This window comes from Vulpes vulpes, chromosome 3 (genome assembly GCF_048418805.1).
Source record: "Vulpes vulpes isolate BD-2025 chromosome 3, VulVul3, whole genome shotgun sequence".
NCBI classification, from domain to species: Eukaryota; Metazoa; Chordata; class Mammalia; order Carnivora; family Canidae; genus Vulpes; species Vulpes vulpes.
In genome coordinates, this window is record NC_132782.1 from 89318250 (window position 1) to 89342447 (window position 24198).

The window sequence follows — 24198 nt, forward strand, 5'->3', positions numbered from 1 at the left end:
CTTTCATCCCCACTTGATATTTTGATATTTTACTTTTTTTAAAATTGCTTGTCTCCCATTGCAATGTAAGTTCCTCGGAGGCAGGGACCACCTCTGTCCTCACACCACTGTATCCACAGTTCCTAGGATGTTGCCCACCACGTGGTAGGCATTCAGCAGATTGTGTGGAATGAATGGGTGAGTGAATGGGTGAATCTGGGATTCCTCAAAGGACTGTATAGAGTGTTTCCCAGCCAGCTAGCTGGCTAGCATGTGCTATCGTGTTCTCCTGCTTGTCTTCAGGGGTCTCCCCAGGCCTGGTTGTCCTCACCTCCCCAGGCAAGGGATGATGACAAGACCCCTGCAGGATGCTGCTGAGCTGGGCTTCTGTAGTGCTTTGGTGGCTGTCATGTCACCCCAGCCTGTGTCGCTCATTACGAGCCCTCGCTGTGGGTCATCTGCATGCAGCAAGCCCCCCCCCCGCCCCGCCCCAGGTCGGTCTATACATGCACCTGCTTATTCTCACCACGCTTTTTGGGCCTTGTCTCTGAACCCTGAGTTCAGGACATCTCCTTCACTGCCTCCAATAACAACAAAGCAAAGCTGTTTCTTTTAGTTACCGTGATGCTGGAAGCATCTTGACCTCGAAACACGCGACATATCAGGCCCCAGTGTGCTCGCGTGGCGCTTGCCTAATATGCGATGAGAGCTCAACCCTTTTGTCATGCTGTGACGTTTCCAGCCAGGGCTGCCCCTGGAATCCAGAACAGTGATCTCAGACTTAACAGAGCATCCATATGTGTGTCTGAGGAGATCATTTAAGATTAAGGTCAGAGGATAAATAATCCCTTTGCTACCTTTTGAGATCATGCTTTGGCCCACTTGGTTTTGAAAGAGGTGTATAGAAAGCAGGTTGCATGGGCTTAACTACCCAATATGGAAACATAACTGTGTTTAGAATATGGACGAATATGAGCAGCTAAATGTGATAGCATTGAACAGATGCCTGGGTTCAGATGCTGGGTATGCCTCTTCCTGCACGAGGCAGTAGGCAGGAGACACAGAGGCTGTGGCTATGCAGCAGTGAGAGAGAAAGTTTTCTCTGCTGATAGAGCTTTCCCCTCCATCACCCCATTCTCTGCACCTGCCACCTTCCAGGGAGATTAACACCCATTTCCCTCTCCTCGTTCCCCACCAGGCGGCTACGGTGCTTCAGTCAGTTTTCAGGGGACACCTAGCACGGGTGAAGCTTCTATCAAGCCAGGCATGTGCTTCAGAATCCCCCGGGCCTCCCAGCCTGCCAGGCCAGGTAACCCTGGGAGTGGGACACAGCAGGGTGCTAACTGCCCTCTCTCCAGATCGCCATCTCATGCCCCATCATCCAGGGCAGCACGGCATCTCTATGTCCGTGTCCTACCTGGCACCTTACTCTGTGTGTAGAGGGCCACACTGGGCCAGGCACCAGGACCTGTAGTGCAGGCTCAGCTGGATTTAATTCAGGGGCCACATGGCTTTGAGGTGCTCACATATTAGGTAGTGTGCCTGTCTCGCAATTAAGGCAGAAGTTTAAAAACACAATAAAGATGAGCATTTTCTGTATCTGTCCCTCCTCTGCAAAAATGACAAGACATTCATTTTAAGAATCTTTAGGATCTGAGGGTCAGGAGCCTGCTGAGCACATGGTTAGTGACGAGATAAGCCACCTGGAATGGGGCTGCACACCCACACGACTTTCTGGGGGCCTGGTAGGGGCCCTGCCACACCTGGAAGGTGGGCAGAGGCTTCTAAATGGCTCTTTTCTCCACTGTGGTATCATAGCAGGACCCACCACCACCACGTGTTCCAAGCCGTGCCATCCAGGCCCAGGATGACCCCGGGGAGGAAGAGGCCATCACCACCATCCAGTCCGTCCTCCGGGCACACTTGGCACGGGTCAGACACAGGTAAATCCAACTGGCAGGCCTCCCTCTGTTGCATGTCACTGGGAGACACCAGCCACGGTGCAGGAAGCTGCCTATCCACCAGGCCACCCATGCACAGGCACAGGGCACGGGAGCCAGGACGTGTCACGTGATCACAAACGCGCCGTGCAGAGCTCCTCCTGCAGATGCAGGTGGGGTAGCCCACCAGGTCTGCCCCTCAGGAGGGTGCCTTCCTGGAATGGCTCCCTTGTGCTGGGGAAAGCCAACAGAAAGGCATAGGCACCGTGTGATTCTGGTTCCCACCAGTTTGTAGTCGGCTCTCTTGTCCTAACGCATTACCCTTTTAAAAAAAAATTCGACATGACCTCAGTGCTCAGGAGGGCGCGAGTGTTGTCAGGCCCTTCCCATAGCAGCTCACATTCGTTCTCAATAGCCACGATCCTGCCAGACCTGCTGGAGCCCTGAATGCGGAAACTCAGACCCCATCTAGGTCAACTCGGGCAGAGCAGGATCTGCAGCAGGCAAGGGAGTGTCTGTTGGGGTGCAGGGGCAAGAGGCTTGGGTTCCCGTTTCCCAGTCTACACAACAGGAAAGGCAGCCGCCCATCACTTTTCAGGCTATGCTTCCTCTCTGCCGAAGGAGAGCCAGGTGGAGCCAGGATCTCACAGTCTGGTTCCCAATGAGCTGGGGCGGCTGGGGATGCCACGCAGGTTGGGGTCTCACCAGTGCCACCAGGCACGGCAGCAAGCACTAGAGACCATGGGAGAGAAGGCGTCAACGCCTGACCTTGGCATGTGCCCAGGAGGCCAATGGCAGATGCTCTGTGCCCTGTGCCACCCACCCGTGCTGGTTCTGCCAAGGCCTTGGTGGTAGGGGCATCTGTAAAGTCCAAGCGGCCAGCCTCTCTCTCTTCCCCAGTGCCGCCAGTCAGAGAGCCGCCCCTGCAGCTTCCAGGAGGAGGAGACCCGCTCTGGCACCCGCCCGCCAGCCGCCCGCGCCACCCTGCCCTGCTTCTCCTGGTAATTTCATTTTGTCTTGGATTTCCATGCAAGGGGCTGCTGGCCCTCTGGGCTCTAAGAACAGTGCGGCCGCTGCCCCGGAAGCTCGGGGTGTGCAGGCACGTGCGGGGGCTTGTCCCAGGGCGACCACTCAGGCACAGAGTATGGCTGTCAGCAGGGAGGTGCCCCCAGCTTCGGCCCTCATCCCCCAGGCTGCTGGGAAAGGCAAGCCCACAGGAGGCAGCCCTGGTGCCAGTTGTAGCAGCTTCCAGGAACCAACGGGCCACACAGTTGGAGCTTCGTGGCTCATGTGTCTTTGGTTTTTATTCTTGGCTCTAACTGGAGCTGTGTGGTTTCCCTCCCTTAGGCCAGCGCTTTTCCTATTTGTTAGTTTTGAGCAAAGCTTTGCTTGTATTTGCTTCTCTGCCTCATTACGGTCCAAAAGCTGCAGAAATCCCTGGACCTGGCAGGACTGCTGTACCCCAGCTGCGAGGCCCAGTCCCTGCTCTGCCCAGTGGCTGACGTGGGGTCCTGGGCTAGGGCCTGCAGCCTCATGTGTGAGATAGAGCCCAATGTGAGCGGCCTGAGCATTTTCTTCAGGTCTTGGGATTCTGATGGCCCCTCACACTGGTTGGGGAGCCTCTCTTGCTGCCAGCTCCTGCTCCCAGTGATGCTGGAGATGAGCGGGAGTGCATGAGATCTGATGCTGTCTTTAGACCAAGAAACACAGTCTTGAGGTCTCATTTGTGAGGGCAGCATGCTGTCACCACGCGGCGCTCGTGTGGAGCATGTGCACTGGAGGATTTTTCCGTGCTGAGCCCTTGGGTCGCACAGATGGAATCCGATTAGGACAGGGCAAATTGCAAAAGGAAGCAGTTTTTCCAAACCAAAGCCCTCGGGGTAGAAAGACAGGTGGAGGTGACGAGCCCTGCCTGTGTTGGCTGTTGGCTTTGTGCACCGCAGGTGATTTGAGTGTGCGTGTTGTTTCAGGCCAGGAGGACAGTGACGTGAGCAGTGGGGAGACTGTGGAGGGGCCGGCAGCAGAGGATGAAGTGCTGGGGCCATGGGGGCCAGGGAAGCCAGCCTCCCTGCAGCCCTGCTCTGGTGAGTGTGGGAGGCTGGGTCTGGGCCCTGGAGGATCTCCTGCATGAGCTGAGGGTTTCACGCCATATCTGACCCAAAGATCCCCACTCAACTTTCACCCTATCAGAGCTTGTGAACTGTGGTATTTGGCCGCCATATGACTGCGCATCCTCCACCGGTTGGAGCATGGCCCTGTGTGGGGCCAGTTGCCCACCCACCCCCTGCCCTCGCCTCCCCCGCCCTCCACCAAGCTGGCACTCCGGGTGCAGGCAGTCATCAGGGGTGCCCCTTCCAGCGCGGACTGAGGATTTGGGAAATTGGCTGTATGTGTAGAAAGCAGGGGAGGGTAAGCTGGAAGCCTCACAGGACTCACTGGGCACCTCCTGGTCCTGCCTGCCTCCCCTGCCCAAGGGCCCATGTCATAAGGAAGGTGGCTGTTACCCATGCAGGTGGTCCCCAGCCCCACCTGCACTCAGGTCGCAGCCCCACCCAGGCCCCAGATTCAGGGTGCCAACATGAAGTGGTCCTCAGAAACCCCCGCCCACGCTCAAACTTCCTCACTGCTGGCCAGCCATCACCTTTTACAGGAGTTGGCCTTTTGGAAATGGCCAGAATGTTCCGAGCTGAGCTTGGAGGCTGAGGTGGCTTTGTGGATGCTGTGACACTGATTCTGAAGGCCTGTCCCACCTTCACTGCTTTGGGTGTGACCCTGGGCGTCCCGGCAGGAGCAGGTCCGATGCAAGGTGTTGGAGAACAGCAGCCCAAGGCACACTCCAGCCCTGAGCAGCTTGGGTGACAACCCCCTCTGGTTCCTTGCAGGGCCGTCCTCTCCCTTAGGACTGCAACAGCAACCACAGCCCATGGGGCCTCCACAAGTGGATGACAGCAGCTCAGAGGATTCAGACGAGATTGTTGTTGCTCCAGCTCTGCCCACAAGGAAGATGGCCTCCCTGCCCTAGGCCCTGGCCCTGGGCCCTCACACGGTGCCGGCTCTGCCGGGGAGCTCAGGGTTCGTAGGACGAGGCATGTTCCGGGGGACATAGTGACCAGAATTGGAAAGTAATTTATCTCGTTAAGAAAGAACTACCTACTCCACAGCTCAGCACTCTCTTATTTGGCTTTTCTCTTTGGTTTGGTTTTGTCACTTGTCTGGTTGTCTGTGTAGGAATCCTGAAGCCTCTACTTAATCTCTGGGAAGGGCCAGCTGGGCTGGTTTTCAGGGTCAGATGGACAATGCCTGTGCCTGAGGGTCCACCAGGAGCCCTGCAAACACATGCTCTGGGGAGCAGCTTCCTGGCCACCTTTGGCCTTGAGCTGGGAAGAGCTGCTCTGTCTGGAGTTGCTCTGTCTGGAGCTGGGCCGCCAGCACCTCCTTCTCCCCACCAACATCTCCCGGCACCATGTGCTCCCACCTCTGCCCAGTAAGTAGGCCAAGCTGGACACGCCAGGGCCACACCTTCTGGAAGAGAGAGATGTGACAGGCTTGTTTGGGGCAGGCTCTCCCCAACCCATGACAGGACACGAAGACGTCAAGGCCCCAAGATGGGCTCGGGCTCCTCAGGCTGCTCCTCCCTGCGCCTCTCCAAGCAGACCTCTCCTCTTCATTGTCCCCCACCCCCGGGATGTGCCCAGGAAGGAGTCTGGAGGGATCTTTGTCACTGTGTAGATTGAGCCTTAAAAGATACCAAACTGTAATCAAGAAGTAGCATCGACCTGCATGGTCAAGCTGCCCCCGGCCCCAAGGAAAGAGTAGTGGGGAGCCCGCAGCCCAGCCTCTACTGCACAGAGCTCCACTCAGAAGCCCAGTCTCACCCTTCATGAGATTAGCCCTTGCTGATGGTAACATGGAGACCTTCAGGCCTGGGTGGGATTCCGAGGGCCTCTAGAACCCCACGTCTCCGGGTCCCAGAGCTGATGCTAGAAAGCTCACCCTGGCTGGGACAGAGTGCCTACTGGAGCCCTTCTGAGGTCACTCTTGAGGAGCACGAGGTTCTGCTTGGGGAAAATCGTGGGCCCTCCTCCTTGTGGTCAGGAAGCTTCTGCTCCAGCACCAACAAGACACGTGGCAGGAGGCACTCTGCATCCCCCGCCCCTGGGCAGTGAGGTCCCCCAGCCCAGCACGTCCATCCCAAGTCACCTGGGCCCGCCCTGTTAGGTTCTGCTCATACAGTGGGTTGAGAAGAATTCAGCCAGGAGGCTTGGCTAGTTTAGTCTCTTCTCTTTGCCTGGTCTGTGGGCTGTCAGGTCAATTCTCTTTTCTCTTTATTTTCCCACTGGACTGATTGGTAACTTGACTGAATTCCTTGCTGGCCCTGACTTGGGTCATCCATGGGGTCTGTTCCACGGTGACCAGACCACCCTTCTCTGGGCGCCGGGTTCAGAGCTCAGGGTCTGTAGGGGCCGAGTGCGCATCCGAGGGCGAGGAAGGCTGGGCCCGTAGGCCTGTGAGCTCGGATGTGGTTCCTCCCGCCCCTCCCACAAAACACGGGCATTTCTGCCAACTCTTCACTCTGAGGAGCGAGTGGCACTGGGGGCTCAGGTCGTAGGGATGTCCCTGCCTCGGGCCTGGACAAGGCCTGCCCGGGAGAAAGGGGCAATTCCGCACAGTATCCGGGTTGGCTTGTGCGCCGCGACCAGAGGGCAGGATCATCCCCTGGGAACTGTAAATATGTACACTGGTCTGTCCGTGCACCTCTGGTGTAGCATTGTTGATCTATTAAAAGCAAACAGTCTGGAAGCTGCCTCTGTCACTGATGCACCTCCAGGCTGTGATTTCAGCCAACATCCATCACGCACACCCTCTGAGGGACAGCCCACCCTGCAGCTCTGTGACCTTGCAGGCCCTGTGGAGAACCCCAGGTGCCCACGTGCTTACAGCGCCCGAGCATGGCGGCTGGGGTGGGGGTAGGGTTCCCAGGGCTTCAGAGCAGCCCAAGGCAGGGTGGGAGAGGGGCCTCACCTAGGGGCCAGTCCCAGCATGGGGCCTTAGGACAGCTAGGCTGATGCCTGGGAGACAGAGAAAGGAAAGGAACCCAGCAGGAAGGCATAGAGCACCCCAAAGGCCCAGGTGCCTGCCCTCCAGAGGGGAAGTCCAGGAGCATGTACAACTCACTTTGCCCTAGCTATCACCACAGCTCCTGTGCACCTGCTGGAGCCCGCCCTCTCGAAGCACTGCTGTCCAGGGGCCCCAGGGATGCCCCCCAGGATGCATGCAGGCTGACCTGGGCTGGCCATCCAGATGCTGTTCCTGTCTCATGGGAAAGACTGTTCTGTGGCTTTTCTGAAGGAGCCAAGTGATGACAAACGAGTTCAGGCCATGCCATGGCCTCTGCAGCCCTTGGTTCTCTCCCAGCAGGCGAGAGCTCAGGAGAAAGGACAGCGGGGGCAGGAGCTGGTGGGAAAACCATGGGGCAGGACCAGAAGCTACTCAGACACCCGCTGGGCCAAGTGGTGGGTCACTTTCCTGGGCCTCCAGCCCTTTGCCTGGGTGGCTGCACTGGCTCAGGCACTGAGGACCAGCAGGAAGGAGAGGGCCTCCGCTGCCAACCCACCCCCTTCTCTCTCCTGGCCCACTGCATTCCCCCAAATTCTTCTTTAGGAGCAGGGAAGGAATGATTGTCAGGAATCCCACTATCCAGTGACATAAGGGAGCCCATCTCTGGGGAATACACTTCCCAGGAGTTTGCTGCACAGAGCAAGGTATCCCATGACTTGGTTCACATGTGGCTGTTTGCCAGGCCCTCGGGTCCCTTGGGATCTGCCTGAAGTCCTCTGGGGACTTGTTGGCTGGCTCTAGCGCTTGCCCAAGCCCACCTCGTGCCCCATCACCATGCGTCTCTTTAACCAATAGCTCATTGGGAAGGCTTCTTGCTTTGTCGGGAAGCTGCTTGGGCCTGATGGAGTCTGTGGCAGCGGAGGGCAGGGCCCCTCAGACACCCTCCCCAGCCTTGAGCCCACCCCCATGGGTCCTTCCAAGAGCCTGAGGTCCACCAGCACAGGCGCAGCCTCCAGGGTTGGGGGGATAGCTCCAGCCTCGGCCCCGGCCAGCAGGTGTAGACAAACACATGGTACGCAAGTATGCATACAGATACACACCTCACCAACACACATAACCTCCCCGTTCCTGCCACTGGCTCTGGGCTCCTGGGAGTCACTGGTCTGGTGCCCAGTCTGGCCCGCAAGGACCGTGTGGCCTCTTTACCACTCATGACTGCAAGTTACCCCCAGGCCCTTGGCCAAGATGACTTTAAAAGTGAGATTTTTCAAAAGTCACCAGGGAATAGGAAAAAAAAAAATGTCAGACTCCAAATCCCTGGCTCCTTCCAGCGCTGCTACTGGGCTGGGAACGTGAATGAGGAGGAGGAACGGGCCCAGGTTGCTGGCGTGGGTGCCAGCGGATGGCCTTTGGCCAGCACCTTCCATTAACATGCTGGGAACCCAGCCGGGCCGTTACAGCCCCGAGGAGCGGCCCCATTAACCAGAGCCTGCCTAAGGAGCCTGTGGGACGTTTCCATGGAGTCCTTTCTGAAGAGAGAGGGGTGCCCCGAGCTGTTCGTTAATTAAGCCCCAGAACTGCCAGGGATTCAAAGGAGAGGGTCCAATGTGTGCCAAGGCCCCAGGGCTTTCATTCAGGAGCCCAGCCTGGCCGCTTCTTCCTCAGCCCTCCCCTTCCTGGTTGCAAGGGGTGGGAAGGGAGGGGGTTGCTGGGGTCGGGGCCCTAGAGTGGCTGTCCCTGCTGACGGCCTGCCATCTGCCTGGACTGCCTTTCCCCAGCTCAGCTCCAGGGCCGGCCCCCTCAGCAGCACTGACACGGTGGCTGCTGCCCCATGTCTCATCTCAGTTTCCACCCTGCCCAGCCCCCGAGCTCTACCAGCCCTGTCCCCTGCCTGCCTGCCGGGCACGGGCAACCCCAGGGCCCTGTCCCTAACACCCGGACTCCCCGGAGATTGAGATGAATGTCTGCACCTACGTGTCTCAGATGCCTCAAACTCAGCTTGGCCCAGCTTTGACCTTCGCCCTGTAACCTGCACCCTGCCCCTCGATGCTGTCTCCATGACAACATCACAGGCCTCTGGGTTTCCTGAGCCAGAAACCTGGCCATCACCCCTGTCTCCCTCCATGCTCCTCACCCTACACTCGGTCACCAGGCCCCGGGCTCCTGCCCAGAGCCCCACTCTGCTGCCACATCTGAGCAAGGCCACCAGCCATCCCCATGGAATGGGCCACACCGCCCCTCACACAAACACCTGTGGACAGACACATGCCGATGGACATGGGCATGCGCACACACATATGCACACGCAAACATGCATACAAACACGCACCACAAACACACACATGAATATGCAAAAACTCACAAACACATACACATGCTATAAACTCTGGCAGTGCTGAACTATATGGGGCACCTCTGTTGTTCCAAGGAGAAGACCACACAAAAGGGGAATGTGTGACCAATGTGCAAACAGGCACTTTTGAAAGATGTGGATGAAGTTGTCCAACGCCAGCTTGTCTGTAAGTAGTGTGTTCTTGGGTCCTACGGACATATTTACAACCACTTATGAAATAAGCCACTCGTGGGTTTGGCCAGCTCACACCGGCATCTACACCACCCCATGTGAGTCACGGGACAGTTTCCAATGCACGTCGTCCTCACTTTGCCCATGCTGTCCGATCATCAGCCATGTAAAGATCCGTAAGGAAACCTTGGCCTCTGGAAACACTTCTACCCAAGCATTGAGGACAGGCGTGAGGACGTGAGGACGTCTGTGTCCCGGTGTGCTGGCTCCTGCCCGGCCGCGGGCACTCGTCTCTCACAGTGTAATCACAGCTGTGTGCGCCAAGAGATTTTCCAAAGGCCAGTGCCACAGGGGACACCCAGCATTTGAGACATGAGGCTCTCCTGCTACGATGGTGACAGTTTTAGCTGGCTCTGTCGGAAGGGCCCCCCGGCTCTGGCTCTCAGGAGCCAGGCTGCCGTGTTGAGAGCCCCGCAGGATGAGATGCTGGGTAAGCACTTAAGCCCAAGGCAGGGTCCTCATTCCCCAAGGATGTGTTTCAGGGGGAAATCCTCCTCTTATATTTGGACCATCCTGGAAAGAACCCACCCACTGTCCCCGTGCCCTGACACCCCCAACCTCTGCCTTGTGCACCCTGCCTCCTGCCCGCTGGCTCTCAGACCACTTCCCTCACATCTAACACATTATTGCAAAAGCTAGAAAAGCCTCGAGCTGCCACACAGGGTCCACAGTCCTTCTGCGCAGAGATAACCGCCGTTGGCATTGGGTAAATATCACTGCGTCCATGCCTCCCTGCATTTGTATACGGAGGGCAGGGTAGATGGACCGGACGGAAGGAAGGAAGGCAGGTAGGTAAATGCCACGTAGACATAAGTTTACAATAGGCTAGAAAGAGACGGATATGTGCTGGTTTGGTTTTTAAATACCACCTTTAATGTTACTTGAATTCAACAGAGGAAAGGAGCCTGAGGGACCGTCTGATCACCGGGCTCACGCTGGGCATTGGGTCCCGTGCTCCAGGCACCAGAGCCAGGATCTCCCAGTCTCTCCTGACGCTTGCTGACGACCTGGGTCGCCGTCCTCCACGGGCTGTGTGGGCTGTATCCTCCGTCCCTTCTGCCGCGCTGCGGGGTGGCTTCTGCTTCCAGGGATGCTCCTTGTCCTACTCGCTGGGACGAAGGGCGTGGTGCAGCCGTGGTTGCTCTGGGCGGCCCCCTGAGAGGCAGCGCAGGGCCGAGGCTGCCCTCAGGCTCACCCCACATCCCAGGCAGCTTCTCTGCCCAGAGGCACTTGGTCGGCTTCCGACTGCCCCCCAGCAGGACACGTGGCGCTCCGAAAAAGCGCATCCTGCAGCTGGGGGGTGGAGAGGTGTCTCAGGGCATTCTGGAACATTCTGAACCATGTCTCTTGCCCACCCATCCACCCCTGCAGTGAGTACTTTGGAAATCAGGAGAGGTCCTGACAAAAATCTCTCAGAATTCTGTGGACTCTGCTGCGTTCGTTCTTTGCTTCTGGAGGCCTGAGGTAGAGGTATGATCTGCATGTATGCTTCTGGAATCTTCTACATTTCTGTTTGCTACTCGATTGCATCCCCGTCCTTATGTGGTTACTACTGATGGCATCTTGACTTCTCTCTCCTGTGTCGACTCTTTCCTCTTCCTGCTGGGGACTGAGAGGAGGCTCTCTGCTCCAGCCTCAGACGCCCACCTTCACCCCGAAGCCCATGGAAGTTTAGACCTCCCAGCGACAGGTGACACCGCTGACCACCCCTTCCCTCAGTTGCCACAAAACCCACACCCCTGTGCCACAGACCACTGCCACCCACCGGTGTCCTCCGCTCCTACGAGCTCACAGGTGCCATAGCCTCCGTCGTCTGTGCTGCGTGGATGATGGCACATGTGCCTCTGCAGCCAGGGATGGTCTGCTCACCCCAGTCCTGGCTGCCCAGCCATCCCCTCCTCATTGCCTTGGGGATGTTCCAAGACCTCCACCTCAACTTGTCCAAAATTACACTCAGCAACCTCATGCCCACCAGGATGGCTATGGCAGTAAAATCACACACAAAGTCATGAGATAGACTCGCATAATGTAACATAAAATCACACAATGTCACAGGTGCTGGGGAGGATGCAGAGGAGTCAGCACCCTTGCCCACTCACTGTCGGTGGGAATGGAAGACGGGTCAGCCGCTCTGGGAAACAGTCTGGCAGCTCCTCAGAAAAGAAAACAGAGGGATCCCTGGTTGGCGCAGCGGTTTGATGCCTGCCTTTGGCTCAGGGCGCGATCCTGGAGACCCCGGATCAAATCCCACGTCGGGCTCCCGGTGCATGGAGCCTGCTTCTCCCTCTGCCTGTGTCTCTGCCTCTCTCTCTCTCTCTCTCTCTCTCTCTCTCTCTGTGTGTGTGTGTGTGTGTGTGTGTGTGTGACTATCATAAAATAAATAAAAATTTAAAAAAAAAGAAAAGAAAAGGAAACAGAATCAGCACAGGCCCCAGCCAGGAATATGGCCCCAAAGAACTCCAATCGGGGACTCAAAGAGGGATTCGCACACCCACGTCCACAGCAGCAGTGCTCCCCGGAGTCAGACGGTAACTGTCCATTGTCAGAGGAACAAACAAGATGCCGTCCACACACACAGGGGATCATTCCACAGCCTTGAAGAGGAAGGAAGCACGGACCCTTGCTACCCAGTGCTGAACTGGAGGACAGGACCTGGGGCTCATTGAAATGAGGTGGTCATGGGGCGCCTGGGTGGCTCAGTGTTTGAGCATCTGCCTTCGACCCAGGGCATGACCCCAGGGTCCTGGGATCAAGTCCCACATCGGGATCCCCATGGGGAGCCTGCTTCTCCCTCTGCCTATGTCTCTGCCTCTCTCTCTATGTATCTCTCATGAATAAATAAGTAAAATCTTAGAAAAAAAGAAAGAAAGGAGAAAGAAAGAAGAAAGAAAGAAAAGAAAGAAAGAAAGAAAGAGAGAGAGAAGAAAGAAAGAAAGACAAAGAAACGAGACTGTCACAAAAAGACTAACACTGCTTGAGTCCACTTGTACAAGGTCCCTGGAGCTGTGAAACCCACAGAGACAGCAGATGGTGGTGCCCAGGCTGAGGCGGGCATGGGGGTCCATGCATGATGAGGTCGGCATCTCAGTGTGAGTGGTTGGAACATTCTGGATCCAGATGGGGCAGGTGTGCAATAGTGTGAGTGTACCCCTGAACTGGATGCTGGGAATTGGTGAAAATGGTAAATGCTATGTTATATATACTTTACCCCAATTAAAAAATCCCTCTAAGTGACTTGATTCTCTCCTCCCATCAGGCACAGCCTCAGAGGACCCCTCCTCCACCCGTCACCAAGCACACAGGCCAGAAGCCTGGAGGGGGTGCTACGTGGGCCTCTCCCTCTCCTTCATCACTGTCCCCAATGTGTCGACACAATCTCCCATCGCCTTCACCTCCTAAAGCTGGCCCCCATGTGTCCACTCCTCTTCGTGTCCATCCCTGCCCATGACAGCCCAAACCAGCACCCCAGCCTTGCCTGCATGGCCCTGCCCCTTCATCCTGTGGGCCTGGACTCGCTTTGGCCAGGCCCCATCTGCTGTCAACCACAGCCAAGTCGGGGCCGCCAGGAACAAGTGGGAGGGAGAAGCACTGGGCAAGTGGCTTTGGTCTAGGAGAGCCCTGGAGACACCCACCCCACAGGGCAGAGTGTCACAAAGCCCCTGGGAGCCTCCCGTGCCCTGACACCACCACCACCCCCTCGGCCCCTCCTCCCCAGTCTCGGGCAGTCACTCACGCTGAGGGCCTGGGATTCCCCCTGTAGCACTTGGCGAGTTCTACTCTGTCATTTAATGACAAGATCATTTGATGCTTGTCTGACATTCCCATCAGACTCCCTACCTTCCATACTGGGTTTGTGATGCCTGTTGCTGGTCCCAAGACCTAGCACAGCACCTGGTACAGAGTAGGTGCTCAATAACTGCAGAACAAACGCACGAAGGGCTTCACGGCTGCTTCTTCCAGCAGAGCTCTTCAAGTGTCTGTCTGTCCCATTGAGGACCACAAGCTCCCTGAAGAAAGCAGGCATTCACCTGTATACTGAGCAGACACAGAAGGTGCCTAATGCATGCTGAACAAATCATTCTACCTCCCAATAGGACCTCAAAGGCAGCCTTGGCTCTCTCTTCTTGCTCCCCACACCCCATCAAGTTTCCGTAGAGCCCTCAGAATCTGAGCCCTCCCCTCCATCCTTGCATTTGTTAGGTTTAGATCTGGCTGGAGAATCACAGTAAACCTAAAATCACAGTAACCCCAAACACATTAGAAGTTTCCAAAGGCCCCAGAGAAACAGTGCAGGTAAGATAGGGTGGCTGCACAATTTTCAAAGACCCATACTCTTGTTGCTTCACTCCCCGGAACACAAGGCTTCATGGCCCAAAGTGGCTGTTTGGATACCAGCCTTGACACACACTCTTGCCAACAGAAAGGAAGGAGAAAGGAGGTGTCCCCTCACACTTCTATTGATGTCCCCTTGGTCAGAAGATAGTTACCTGCATATCCAGCTGCCCAGGAGCTTGGAAAATGTTGTCTTTATTCTAACTGGCCATAGACACAATAAAAACAGGAGGTTCTGTTACTAAGGAAGAAGGGGAGGTAAGATCCAGCGAGGTGGCTGGCACTCTCCTCCCTGTTCCTCATCTCCCTCCTGGCACCGTGATTCTAGAGTCAGGCCCTTGGGTCCACCCTCCCCACACTGCCCTGTGCTCCTTTGTTGAAAACCAGTGTAAACGCACACCTTCTCTCCCCAACAGACTCATTGAGGTTCCACGTGGCAGCTTGGACTCCCTCCATGTCCCAGCTTGGCACAGCTCCCTGCTCCTGGCCCTGACCCCTGTCCTCCCTTTCAGGCACACACAGCAACACCCCCTCCAACTGACCCTCTTGCACAAGCTGTTTCCTGCCAGCAGCCTCCTGTCCCCCAGGCCAGCCCAAGTGGCCTGCCGGGAAGGTCTCTGGATCAGCCCCTCCTCTCACACTTCCTTTGCCCACTCTACTATTTGCTACATGTTTTGCTGTGTGCCTGGCACAGAGGGGGTAAGCTCTGTGCCCCTTCAAGTACCAGGGTGTATTTCATCTGTTTGCAAGCCTGTCAACTGGGCAGAGCGCCATGCAGACTGCAGTGAATTCCTGCATCCAGCAAATATGTACATGCCAGGGTGCCAGGCCCCCAGTGGGCAGAACTCTGGTGGGGCCTTCCCTACCCGGGTGGCGAGGGTCCAGGCCCCAGAGGCCTAGGGGCACAGAGTACAGAGCAAGCAGTGGCCAGGGGGCCCAGGGGAGGGAATGAGGGGTAGGGCTGTGTGGGTGGGGGTCCTCACCCTGGAACTGGAATTGGCTCCAATGTGCCTGGGGCTGGTGGGCCAGGGCGGAAGTAGAGGCTGCAGGGGGGCTTCAGCCCTGGGAACCTTGGGAGCAGGGAAGGGCTGCTGGCAGCAGAATGACAAGCTCTGATTTGTATTTCAGGAGGTGAAGGACCCGCTGGCAGCTGGGAGGGCACACAATGGCTCAGGGGCTGGTGAGGAAGCCTGTCAATGCTGCTTGCTGCCCCCCTCCAGTGCCCACTGGAGCCCAGTGAAGCCAGCCCCTCCCAGCCACCTGTGCAGAGAGAGGAGAGCACTCAGAGCATCCCGGGGTGGGGGATATGGGGATACCCCTCCAGACAGGCAGCACATTTCCAGCACACTCCATCCTCAGTGATCTCGATGCATTCCTGGGGCCCTGATGGAGATAGTAGAGACAGGCAGGATGGTGAGCCCTGTGGTGCCTCCCACTTGCCCACCTCTCCCCACCCATGCTGCAGAGCCAGCTGGGGTATCTGAGGAGGAAAGGGGTCCTGTGCCTGCAGACAAAAGAATCCAGGCCAAGAGTTCCAGCCAGACCACCCTGACCAGTGACCTGGGGTGACCCAAACCTCAGCTTCCCCATCTGTAAACGAGGGAGTGACAGGGGCCACGTTGTCTGTGGGTGGCTGTGAGCAGGTGGCTGGAGCGGGCCTATGCCAGCCAGGGCACCTCCCGGAGATCATGAGGGTGTCCATTCCAGGACATGCACGGAGCACCCATCAAGGGCCATGGTGACATCATCATCATAGCCTTGGTTCCGGAAGCCTCTGCCTTGCCCCTGTCCTGACCCTTGCCGCCCTGCACCTCCGGGAGAGATAGGGAGGATGAGGGCGGCAGGGGAGTGGCACAGTCAGCGTCCCTCATGCAGACAAGGGTGGTGAGGACAAGCTCAGGCAGGGAGCATGGCCCTGTCTGCCCCAGGTGCCCAGTGACACAGTGGGGGAGGTGCTTCCTCTAACAGCCCTGGGTGGGCTGATATTTCCTTCTGGACCAAGGGGAGCAGGAGGTCTCCACAGCGTCCCAGAAGAGGCAGCCCACCCTGGGGAGGGAAACCTGGCGCACCCCGTCTCCCTGGGCCCCACCCTGACCAGCAAAACCATGTGTGAGGGAACGAGGCCAGTCTAAGCCCCTGTGGACTCTGTCCCCAAGGTGACGACGTGGGCAGGGCCATAGCAGTGGTGGGGTGAATGACAGGCCCCCAAGGGCACTTGGGTGCATCATGTGGGACAACAGCTTACAATGATGGAAGGAAGCTGGGTTTCGGCTGTGAACATCCCCTTTCTAGTGTAATCCTGGCACCCACCCAGGGAGGGAGGCAAGATTGTCCTCCTTTTACAGACGGGGGGACTGCTATTGGAAGGCTGCCCGACCCAGGGGGCTCAGCTCTTGGAAGGGGAACAGTGTCAGCAGACAGCCCAAGCCTGGGAGCAGCTGGCAGGGCTCCGGAGGAGGGGAGAGCCTATCTCTCCCACGGCCCCAGGCCAGGGGCCCCGATCCCTCCCCACGCTGCTGGCCTGCTTCCGAGGTCCCAGGAAGACATCTTCTCTCCCCCCCAGCAAGGGGACCGTGTGATTGGCAGCCCATCCTTCCAATGGCTGCCTGGCCAGCCTTTGTTACCAGCTAGAAGCCAGAGTCCCCTTCCCACTGCTCCTGGAGACGGAGGTCAGGGTCATGAGCCGCCAGGAGGAAACGACGAGTCCTTCAGCTTCAAAGACCCTCTTGTGCCTCCTCTGTGCCTGCCAGGGAGGAAGAGGATGTATTCTCATGGCCATTGAGAGCACCAGAACTTTAAGAAATCCATTCCCCTTTTGGAAGTCCACACAGTCAAGATTGCTATAGCCACAACCCTGAGTCTATACTTCCCTGTGTCCATGTCTTGTTCTGTCCTGCCTGTTGTCTCTGGGCTTGGCTATGACTGGCTTTGGCCAATGGAGCATTATTAACCAGGACATGAGCAGACAAGCGCTCATGCTTCAGGGCTTGTGCTCTCCAGCCTCCCGAGACACCAAGGAAGAAGCCCGACGTGGCTGGCAGGAACCACATGGCCCACAGGGTCAGCACCAATCACCAGCCACCAGTGAGAGCATCTGAGACCATCCAGCACCAGCGGAGCTGCCCCATGACCACAGGGTGACAGCAGCCCAAGAGTCACCCAGCTGCACCAAGCAGCTGACCCCCGGAGTCATGAACGAATAAGGCAGCGGTTGTTTTAAACCAGCAAGTTCGGGGATCCCTGGGTGGCGCAGTGGTTTGGCGCTTGCCTTTGGCCCAGGGTGCGATCCTGGAGACCCGGGATCAAATCCCACATCAGGCTCCCGGTGCATGGAGCCTGCTTCTCCCTCTGCCTGTGTCTCTGCCTCTCTCTCTCTCTCTGTGACTATCATAAATGAAAAAAATAAAAAAATAGATTAAAAAAAAATTTAAAAAACCCCAGCAAGTTCTGAGGTGGTTCATTATGCAGCAATAAATAAGTCCTACACTGGCCTTTTCAAAATACATGGCTTGGTGGTCTACACTGCAGAGAGGTTTAGATTAAAATTTGAAAGACAGAGGTTTACATCTTGTATGTGTAATTAATTCTCTGAGCCCTTTTTTCTCCTCCTAACAGGGGGATGGTGGTCACCCATCTCGTGCACGGTTGAGCAAGATCCAAGTGTGACAGGGAAGTTGCCTGAGAGTCTGAGGGCATTGTCCCTGAGATTGTCTCATTGCTCACTCCACCTGCCATAAGTCTGGAGAGCTCTCCAAACCACACTGAGATTCGAGAATTCACTAGAAGGACTCATGGACATCATGAAAGCAAGATAAACTCCCCAAAACAGTTCATTACCACGAAGGCTTAAAACCAGCCAAAGTTAGTGCTGCAAGACGGCAGCCCAGGAGGTGTTCACAGGAGACATTTCTGTTGCCCTCAGGGTGGGTGACCCTCCGGCAGTGACATATGAGCAAATGCATGGAGCATAGCCAGCCAGGGGGCCCCACCCCAGCCCCGCCCTCGGGTTCTGTGACACAGGCACGACTAATTGATTCATTCATTCATTCATTGCCCACGTGGTTACCAAGTCGGCTGATGCCGTGGGACCCCGAAGCCCCCATCCTAAATCATCTGGCTGGTCTTGTCTTCTCTTTTTTTTTTTTTTAGATTTTATTTATTTATTCATGAGAGACACACAGAGAGAGAGGCAGAGACACAGGCAGAGAGAGAAGCAGGCTCCATGCAGAGAGCCCAATGTGAGACTCGATCCCATAACCCTGGGATCGACCCTGAGCTGAAGGCAGATGCTGAACCACTGAGCCAGCCACCCAAGCATCCTGCATCCCATGCAGCTGGTCTTCTAATGGGGCCAGTCCCTGCCCTAAATGAAGACACAGTTACAGTCTTGACGTAGATCTTCCCAAAGCTGAAGGCAAAGGCTGGACCTCAGTTTGGACCAGGACAAGGTGTGCACTACCCAGTGGCCCCAAGGTGTCTCCAGCTTCCTGGCTTGGGACTCGGGGCGAGCAGCTTCAAGTCCTGGGCCTTAGTATCCTTGTCTGTAAAATGAGGGAGCAATGGTTCTCTTGCAGGCTGTAAAGATGAGCCATCCGGCTCGGGGCTGGTGTCCGTGCTATCTGTGCAGTGCACAGATTCTCATCTTCTGGCGTGAGATGAACCACTGGACACAGCTTCCTGCTTTGTTGACGAGCCAGGCTTGTGGTTTGGAAGCTCAGTTTTCTCAGCTGTAAAATGGGGAGGCTGTGCTTTGTGAGCATAAAGCCCTGGAAGGTGACATGGGGTTTCCAATGGGCTCAGAGTTGGTGGACAAAGCCTGAGATGAGCCCGAGTCCCTCCGGTGACTCTTGACGTGATGCTCCTCACGGCGAGACCTGGCGGCCCTGCTGGGCCAGGCAGACAGGCAGGGTGGAGGGGCTATGGGGAAATCGCCCCACCCCGGAGGTGGGGGTCTCTGTGAATGCTCTTCTCCTGTCATTTCAGCCCAGGGTCCCAGAGACCAGCCCTGTCTGTGCTGCGTGTTGGGCCAGCAGGAAGGAGGCTCTGAGCAAGACGAAGCTTGCAGGCTGGGACTTGGGGCGGGATCCCTGGCTGCCAGCGGCCATCCCTGTTGATTTACTGTTCCAGGGGCTCTCTGGATAGGCAAGGCTGCTGGGGAGGTGGTTCCAGACAAGTGAGGGGTGCTCACATCCTCACTCTGGCTGGGTCTGTGTTCGCCTTGCCCTGTGGACCTCTCGGGGACCAGGCAGGCTGGCATCTCTCCACCAGGTCACCTGGTGGAGTGAAAGCAGTGCTCCCACGGCTTCCCCATGACCAGGACCCACGAGCCAGGTATCCACAGGGAGCATGCAGCAGAGCATCACCCAGCCACATTGGGCGCAGCAGGCGCCAGGGAAACCTGGCCCCTGGCTTTCTTTTCTCCCTGCCAGTTCTCATGAGTGCTATCTCCATGGAAAATGTGAACCTCTCTGGAAGGGGTCCAAATGCAGGGGATGCCATTGTTCTGGCTTCCGCCCCAGCATCTGGGGACCTGGCCCTGCCAGGCCTTTCTCCTGGCGCCCACAGGTCTTGGGACAACCATTCAGGAGCCTCAACTCAGCCACCTTCCTGGCCTGGGACTCGGACCCTGGGGAGTTCCTGGTCTGGCCTGTCCCTCCCACTGCATTCCAGATGCTTCTACCAGATGCGTCTAAGCAGCTTTCTCATCTCTGTCCTTTGCTCACAAACTCTACTTCACCGGAAGGAAGGAAGGGAGGGGGGTATGTAATCATATTTTGTGTGTGCAGTAAGATATAACTATTCTGTTTTTAAGTGAACAGTTCAATGGCATTCAGTGCATTCACAATATTGTGCAAGCACTACCTCTGTTCCCAAAGTTTTCCCCAGAGTACAGTACAAAGAGAAACCCCAATACCCATTCATCAGTGACTCCCTGTTCTTCCTCCTACCCCTAAAGCCCCAGTCTCTTGCATCCACTCAGCCACTTTCTGTTTCTCTAGGTTCACTTACGCCAAACACTTCTTAGAAATGGAATCACACAAGATGTGGCACCTTGTGTCTCGCTTCTGTCATGTTTTTTGAGGTTCATCCACGTGACAGCGTGAGTCAGCGCTTCATTCCTGAGTGAAGGATGACTCTACCCATTTCAGCCATGAGAAGGCAAAGGCTCACAGAGGATCTGAGGTCGTCATGTGGAAAAGTTAATTCAGAGATAGAGCTTTGGAGGTGGAGAAGTCATGGGAGCACCAGAATGGTGCCCACACACGGAATGTGCATGGGAACCTGGTCCCTGCTGCCGTTTCCAGGCATGGCCTCCACCACACAAACTTCCCAGGACATGGGACTGTTTTTTGTTTTGTTTTGTTTTTTTGTTTTTTATTTTTAAGATTTCATTTATTTAATTGATTGAGAGCCTGAGCTGGTAGAGAGGCAGAGGGAAAGGGAGAAGTAGACTCCCTGCCGAATGTGGAACCCAACGTGGGCCTCCATCCCAGAACCCTGGGATCATGACCTGAGCTGAAGACCAGTGCTTCACCAGATGCCCCAATATGGGACTGGTTCTAATCCCATTTTAAACAAGGACTGAGGCCCATCTGTCTGCCACCTGACTGTGTGGATAAAGAACAAGTTTCTTCATTCCTGAGGCTTGAAACCCCCCTCACTACCCCTCTGTGATGTGGGCACCTGGTGGGGAGCTGGAGGACACGGGCGTGGGCACTCCAGGGGTGCTTGGCTCAGGGATGCTCAGCTGGAGACTGCCAGCTGTCCTTCCTGCCTTTGGGCTCCTGGCTCCAGGTCCCCATGGTAGAGGTGATGGGATGTCCCCGCTGCTGATCACCCCCTGGGATGCTCCAGCTGCTTCCCTAGCTGGAGGAGGACTAGCTGTTTCCCTTGCCTTCTCTTGAGTCACTGCTGAGTCACTGAGAGTGTGTCCTTTGCTACCCTGGTCAGGGGCCAGCAAAGCAGAAGGAGTCCTCTCTGACTTCTTGGGTCAGCAGTGCTCTACTTCAGGTCATTCGGTCTACGGCCAACAGCACAAGCCTGAGTCTTGGTTCCCTGCTTGGGTGGTGATTCAGAGATATGGTGGGGCTTGGGACTCAGTTTGTCCATCTGTAGAGTGGGGCCAGAGTCTGGCCACAGCTGTCCAGGGTAGGCAGGAAAAACCACCAGTGTCACTTGAGCCAGTACCACCAGGTAAAAGGATGGTGTGTGTGAGTGGCAGACAGGACTTCCTTGTAGCCTCTCCCCTCCACCCAGGATTCTCCCTTTACCTGTCACCCTTCTGGGTGTGGGGCTACAGGAACCCCTTTTGCCCATCAGGGACAGGAGTAAAGATGTTTCCCCAAGATCACACAGCTACAAGTGTCAGACTCCAGAACCCCTGGATCCTACTTGCCCACCAAAGAACTGTGGTTTCCTGGGGGCCTTTCAGTCTCAGGGAGGGGGGTTTATCTCTAGTACCTGGGGGCCCTAAGCCACAGTAGATTTGAGGCTCTTGAAGTGCTTTTCTAGAACTATGTGTTGTAGGTTCTTCCTTTTCTCCACCCTGGGCCCCTTTATTACTTTCCCTCCAGGGCCCATTCCCCTCCCTCAATCTTAGGAAAAGTTTCCACAGACCAGACACATTGTGAGTATTGATCAGCAATGACCTCCTTTGCCGTTCCGGCCACGCAGAGGTGCAGAACACCTGCCATGTGGAAGCTCTGAACAGCCCAACGTATGAGTTTCCTGCAGATGCTATAACAAAGCACCACATACTGGACAGCTTGAACAATAGGCATTTAGGGTCTCCCAGTTCTGGATACCCACATTTGAGGTTGAAATGTCGGCAGGGCTGTTTCTTTGTGATGCTCTGAGGGAAACTCTACTGCAGGCCTCTCTGTCCTGGCTGCTGGTGGCTCTGGTGACCCTCAGGGTCACTTGGCTACAGAGACATTACCCCCAACCCTGCTTCTGTTTTCATATGGTGTTTCCCTCTGTGTCTCTGCATCTCCGAGTCAATGTGTCCAAATTCCTTCTTATGAAGACATCGTCATTTGATTAGGGCTTGCCATAGTCTAGTATGACCTCATCGTAACTTGTTCACATTTGCAATGATCCTATTTCCAGATAAAACCACAGTTACAGGTACCAGGAGTTAGGACAAGGACTTATCTGTGTGTGTGTGTGTGTGTGTGTGTGTGTGTGTGTGTGTGTGTGTTGTGGGGGTGGGGAGGACACAAGTCCACTCAGGACAGCTGAGTTATCATTTCACATGTTTAGGTCAGGATTTCTGGCCTTATCAGATGGAAATGCACAATGTTTTGGGGCTTCTGGAAACATGGAAAAGAGCTCATAGACCCCATGCCTCCACATGAGGACCCTGGTAGGCTTGATACACTGGTGCCTGGGGGCATGGGAGTCAGGGTGATGCAGGGGGTCTGTGGCTGTGTGACCTGCTGCTAATAACAGGACCCAGACACCATGCCCTTTAGGGATGGAGAATGTGACCTCTCTCTTCCTGCAAGGCTGTTCTTCCCCAACTGGGTGGTATCTACATTATCCCATGGGTGGACACCATAGTTTTGCAAAGGCTCTCCTATGCCCATGGGCCTTTGCAGGAGGCCAAGTGAGGCCACCCAGCCTTATTACAAGAAAACAGACAAGTCAGGTCAAGCAGGTGAGCAGATGGACAGGCCTCTTGGGAAGCCACTGCCCGGAGTCTACAAGAGCGCAGCCAGCCTGCCAGAAGGGGCCTGTCTGCCCACAGAGCTGGCTGAGCCAGAACATAGCAGGTGACAAAGTCCCAGATGTAAGGAGGGACCTGTTTCTCAGGATGCAAGAGGTCCAGAAATAATAATAAGAGGCCAGCGGAGCCCCTCCAGGCTGAACCCCCGCAGAAGCTCAAGGAACGTGCTGCGGTCGAGCCGACGAGCGAGCACCCTGGGAACCCTGGGAAGCGCAGCCAGGCGTGCCGATGTGCAGCGGGGTTCCAGCCCCCACCCCCACCTGCGGGTGGAGAATCAGCGGCTGGGCGCCGGGTGTCCGCTCCGTCTTCCCCGCTCGGCGCCCCTTGGCCGAGGGGCGGGGCTCCTGGTGGGCGGAGCCTCCTCTAGCGAGCCAATGACGGACTGGGGGCGGAGGCCTGCGGGGCGGGCGCGCGGGGGCGGGGCCGGCGGGCGGCGGACCAATGGCGGCGGGGGGCGGGGCCGGCGGCAGAGGCGGGGCCGGCGGGCGGCGGACCAATGGCGGCGCGGGGGCGGGGCGGCGGGCGGCGGGCGGGGGCGCGCGTGGAGGCGGCGGCGGCGGCGGCGGCGGCGGCGAACAAAGAGGCGGCGGGCGCGGGCGGCCGAGCGGAGCCGAGCGCAGCCGAGCCGGGCCGAGCCGGGCCGGGCCGGGCCCAGGAGCGCGCGGGCGATGCGGGCGGCCAGGCGGGGGGTGGCGGACCCCTGAAGCCCGCGCCCCCGGGCCAGCGAGGGAGCCCCGCGGCGGCGCGCGCCCGAGGCAGCCGGCCCGCCATGGCCGGGGTCAGCTACGCGGCGCCCTGGTGGGTGAACCTCCTGCACCGGCTGCCCCACTTCGACCTGCGCTGGGAGACCACCAGCAGCCAGTTCCGGCCCGAGGACACCGACTACCAGCAGGTGACGCGGCCCCCCGGGGTCGGGGGTCAGGACCCGGGGTCCGGGCCTCGCCATGCCGGAGTCTGGGGGCCCTCGACCCCCCCCACCGCCATCGAGGGTCTGGGGGGTTCCCCTCCCCGAGGGTCGCCGCCCCCGTCCCCCTGGAGGGTCATGGCCTCCGCCCTCCCCAGGGTCTCCTGCGTCCTGGGGCTCCCCTCCGTGAGCGTCTAGAGACCCCCGTCCTGCATCGAGGGTCCATGGCCCTCCTGCAGATGCTAGTCTTCTCCCCTAAGGGTGTCACTTAGGCCCTCCCTTCTGGGGTCTGGGGGAGCCCCCTGTGCCAGCTGTCAGCCCCAGCCCAGGCCCCTGCCTGACTCCTGGGGCAGCCCTCACCTGTGGCCCTGCAGAGCCCCCAACCCACAAGGGCCCAGGGCTCTGAGACCAAGCTGGTACCTGAGAGTACTGGGTGCAGCCAGGAGGGGATTCCTCGCTCCCTTCCCCCCAGCTGGGGAATCCCACTCCCTGCCAAGATTTTGGTGGGTGAGTGAGCTGGGCAGGTGCCAGCCCTCTGTGGCTGGCAGTGACCCCCGGCTGGGTGGCCAGGCTGTGGGGATGCACACAGTGCCGTGTGTGCGGTGGTGACACCTGGCCTGCCTAGAGACCCGGCTGCCAGTAGCCCCTGAGGAAGGAAGGCCTGACTACAGGG

The 24198-nt window shown here is 57.2% G+C and overlaps 2 protein-coding genes and 2 long non-coding RNA genes across 26 annotated transcripts in view; 3 read left to right on the forward strand and 1 right to left on the reverse strand.

Annotated features, from left to right (window-relative positions):
- The window catches only part of IQCE (IQ motif containing E), a 45249-nt gene extending 38530 nt beyond the window's left edge, over positions 1-6719 (forward strand). For 13 of the 22 annotated variants that reach the window (XM_026011326.2, XM_072753280.1, XM_026011324.2 and 10 more), the window contains 5 exons: positions 1178-1288; positions 1798-1922; positions 2820-2920; positions 3890-4003; positions 4802-6719. In XM_026011326.2, coding sequence (XP_025867111.1) covers positions 1178-1288; positions 1798-1922; positions 2820-2920; positions 3890-4003; positions 4802-4941 — 591 coding nt within the window. In that variant the 3' untranslated portion in view covers positions 4942-6719. The remainder of the gene's footprint in view (positions 1-1177; positions 1289-1797; positions 1923-2819; positions 2921-3889; positions 4004-4801) is intronic. The other 9 variants (XR_012000560.1, XM_026011327.2, XM_072753285.1 and 6 more) reach the window with 3 other exon arrangements.
- A 2065-nt stretch (positions 6720-8784) lies between these two features.
- LOC140598281 (uncharacterized) lies at positions 8785-12795 on the forward strand. Its single transcript, XR_012000563.1, has 2 exons — positions 8785-10349; positions 10456-12795. It is a non-coding gene; the product is annotated as an uncharacterized lncRNA (long non-coding RNA).
- LOC112929363 (uncharacterized) lies at positions 10412-14372 on the reverse strand. 2 transcript variants are annotated; one of them, XR_003236920.2, is made up of 3 exons: positions 14049-14372; positions 13399-13596; positions 10412-11714 (listed from the first exon to the last, which is right to left on the reverse strand). It is a non-coding gene; the product is annotated as an uncharacterized lncRNA (long non-coding RNA). The 2 variants fall into 2 exon arrangements; XR_012000562.1 differs by lacking the exon at positions 10412-11714 and adding an exon at positions 12592-12723.
- An 8826-nt stretch (positions 14373-23198) lies between these two features.
- The window catches only part of TTYH3 (tweety family member 3), a 29597-nt gene continuing 28597 nt past the window's right edge, over positions 23199-24198 (forward strand). The window contains exon 1 of the mRNA XM_026011321.2: positions 23199-23513. Coding sequence (XP_025867106.1) covers positions 23391-23513 — 123 coding nt within the window. The 5' untranslated portion in view covers positions 23199-23390. The remainder of the gene's footprint in view (positions 23514-24198) is intronic.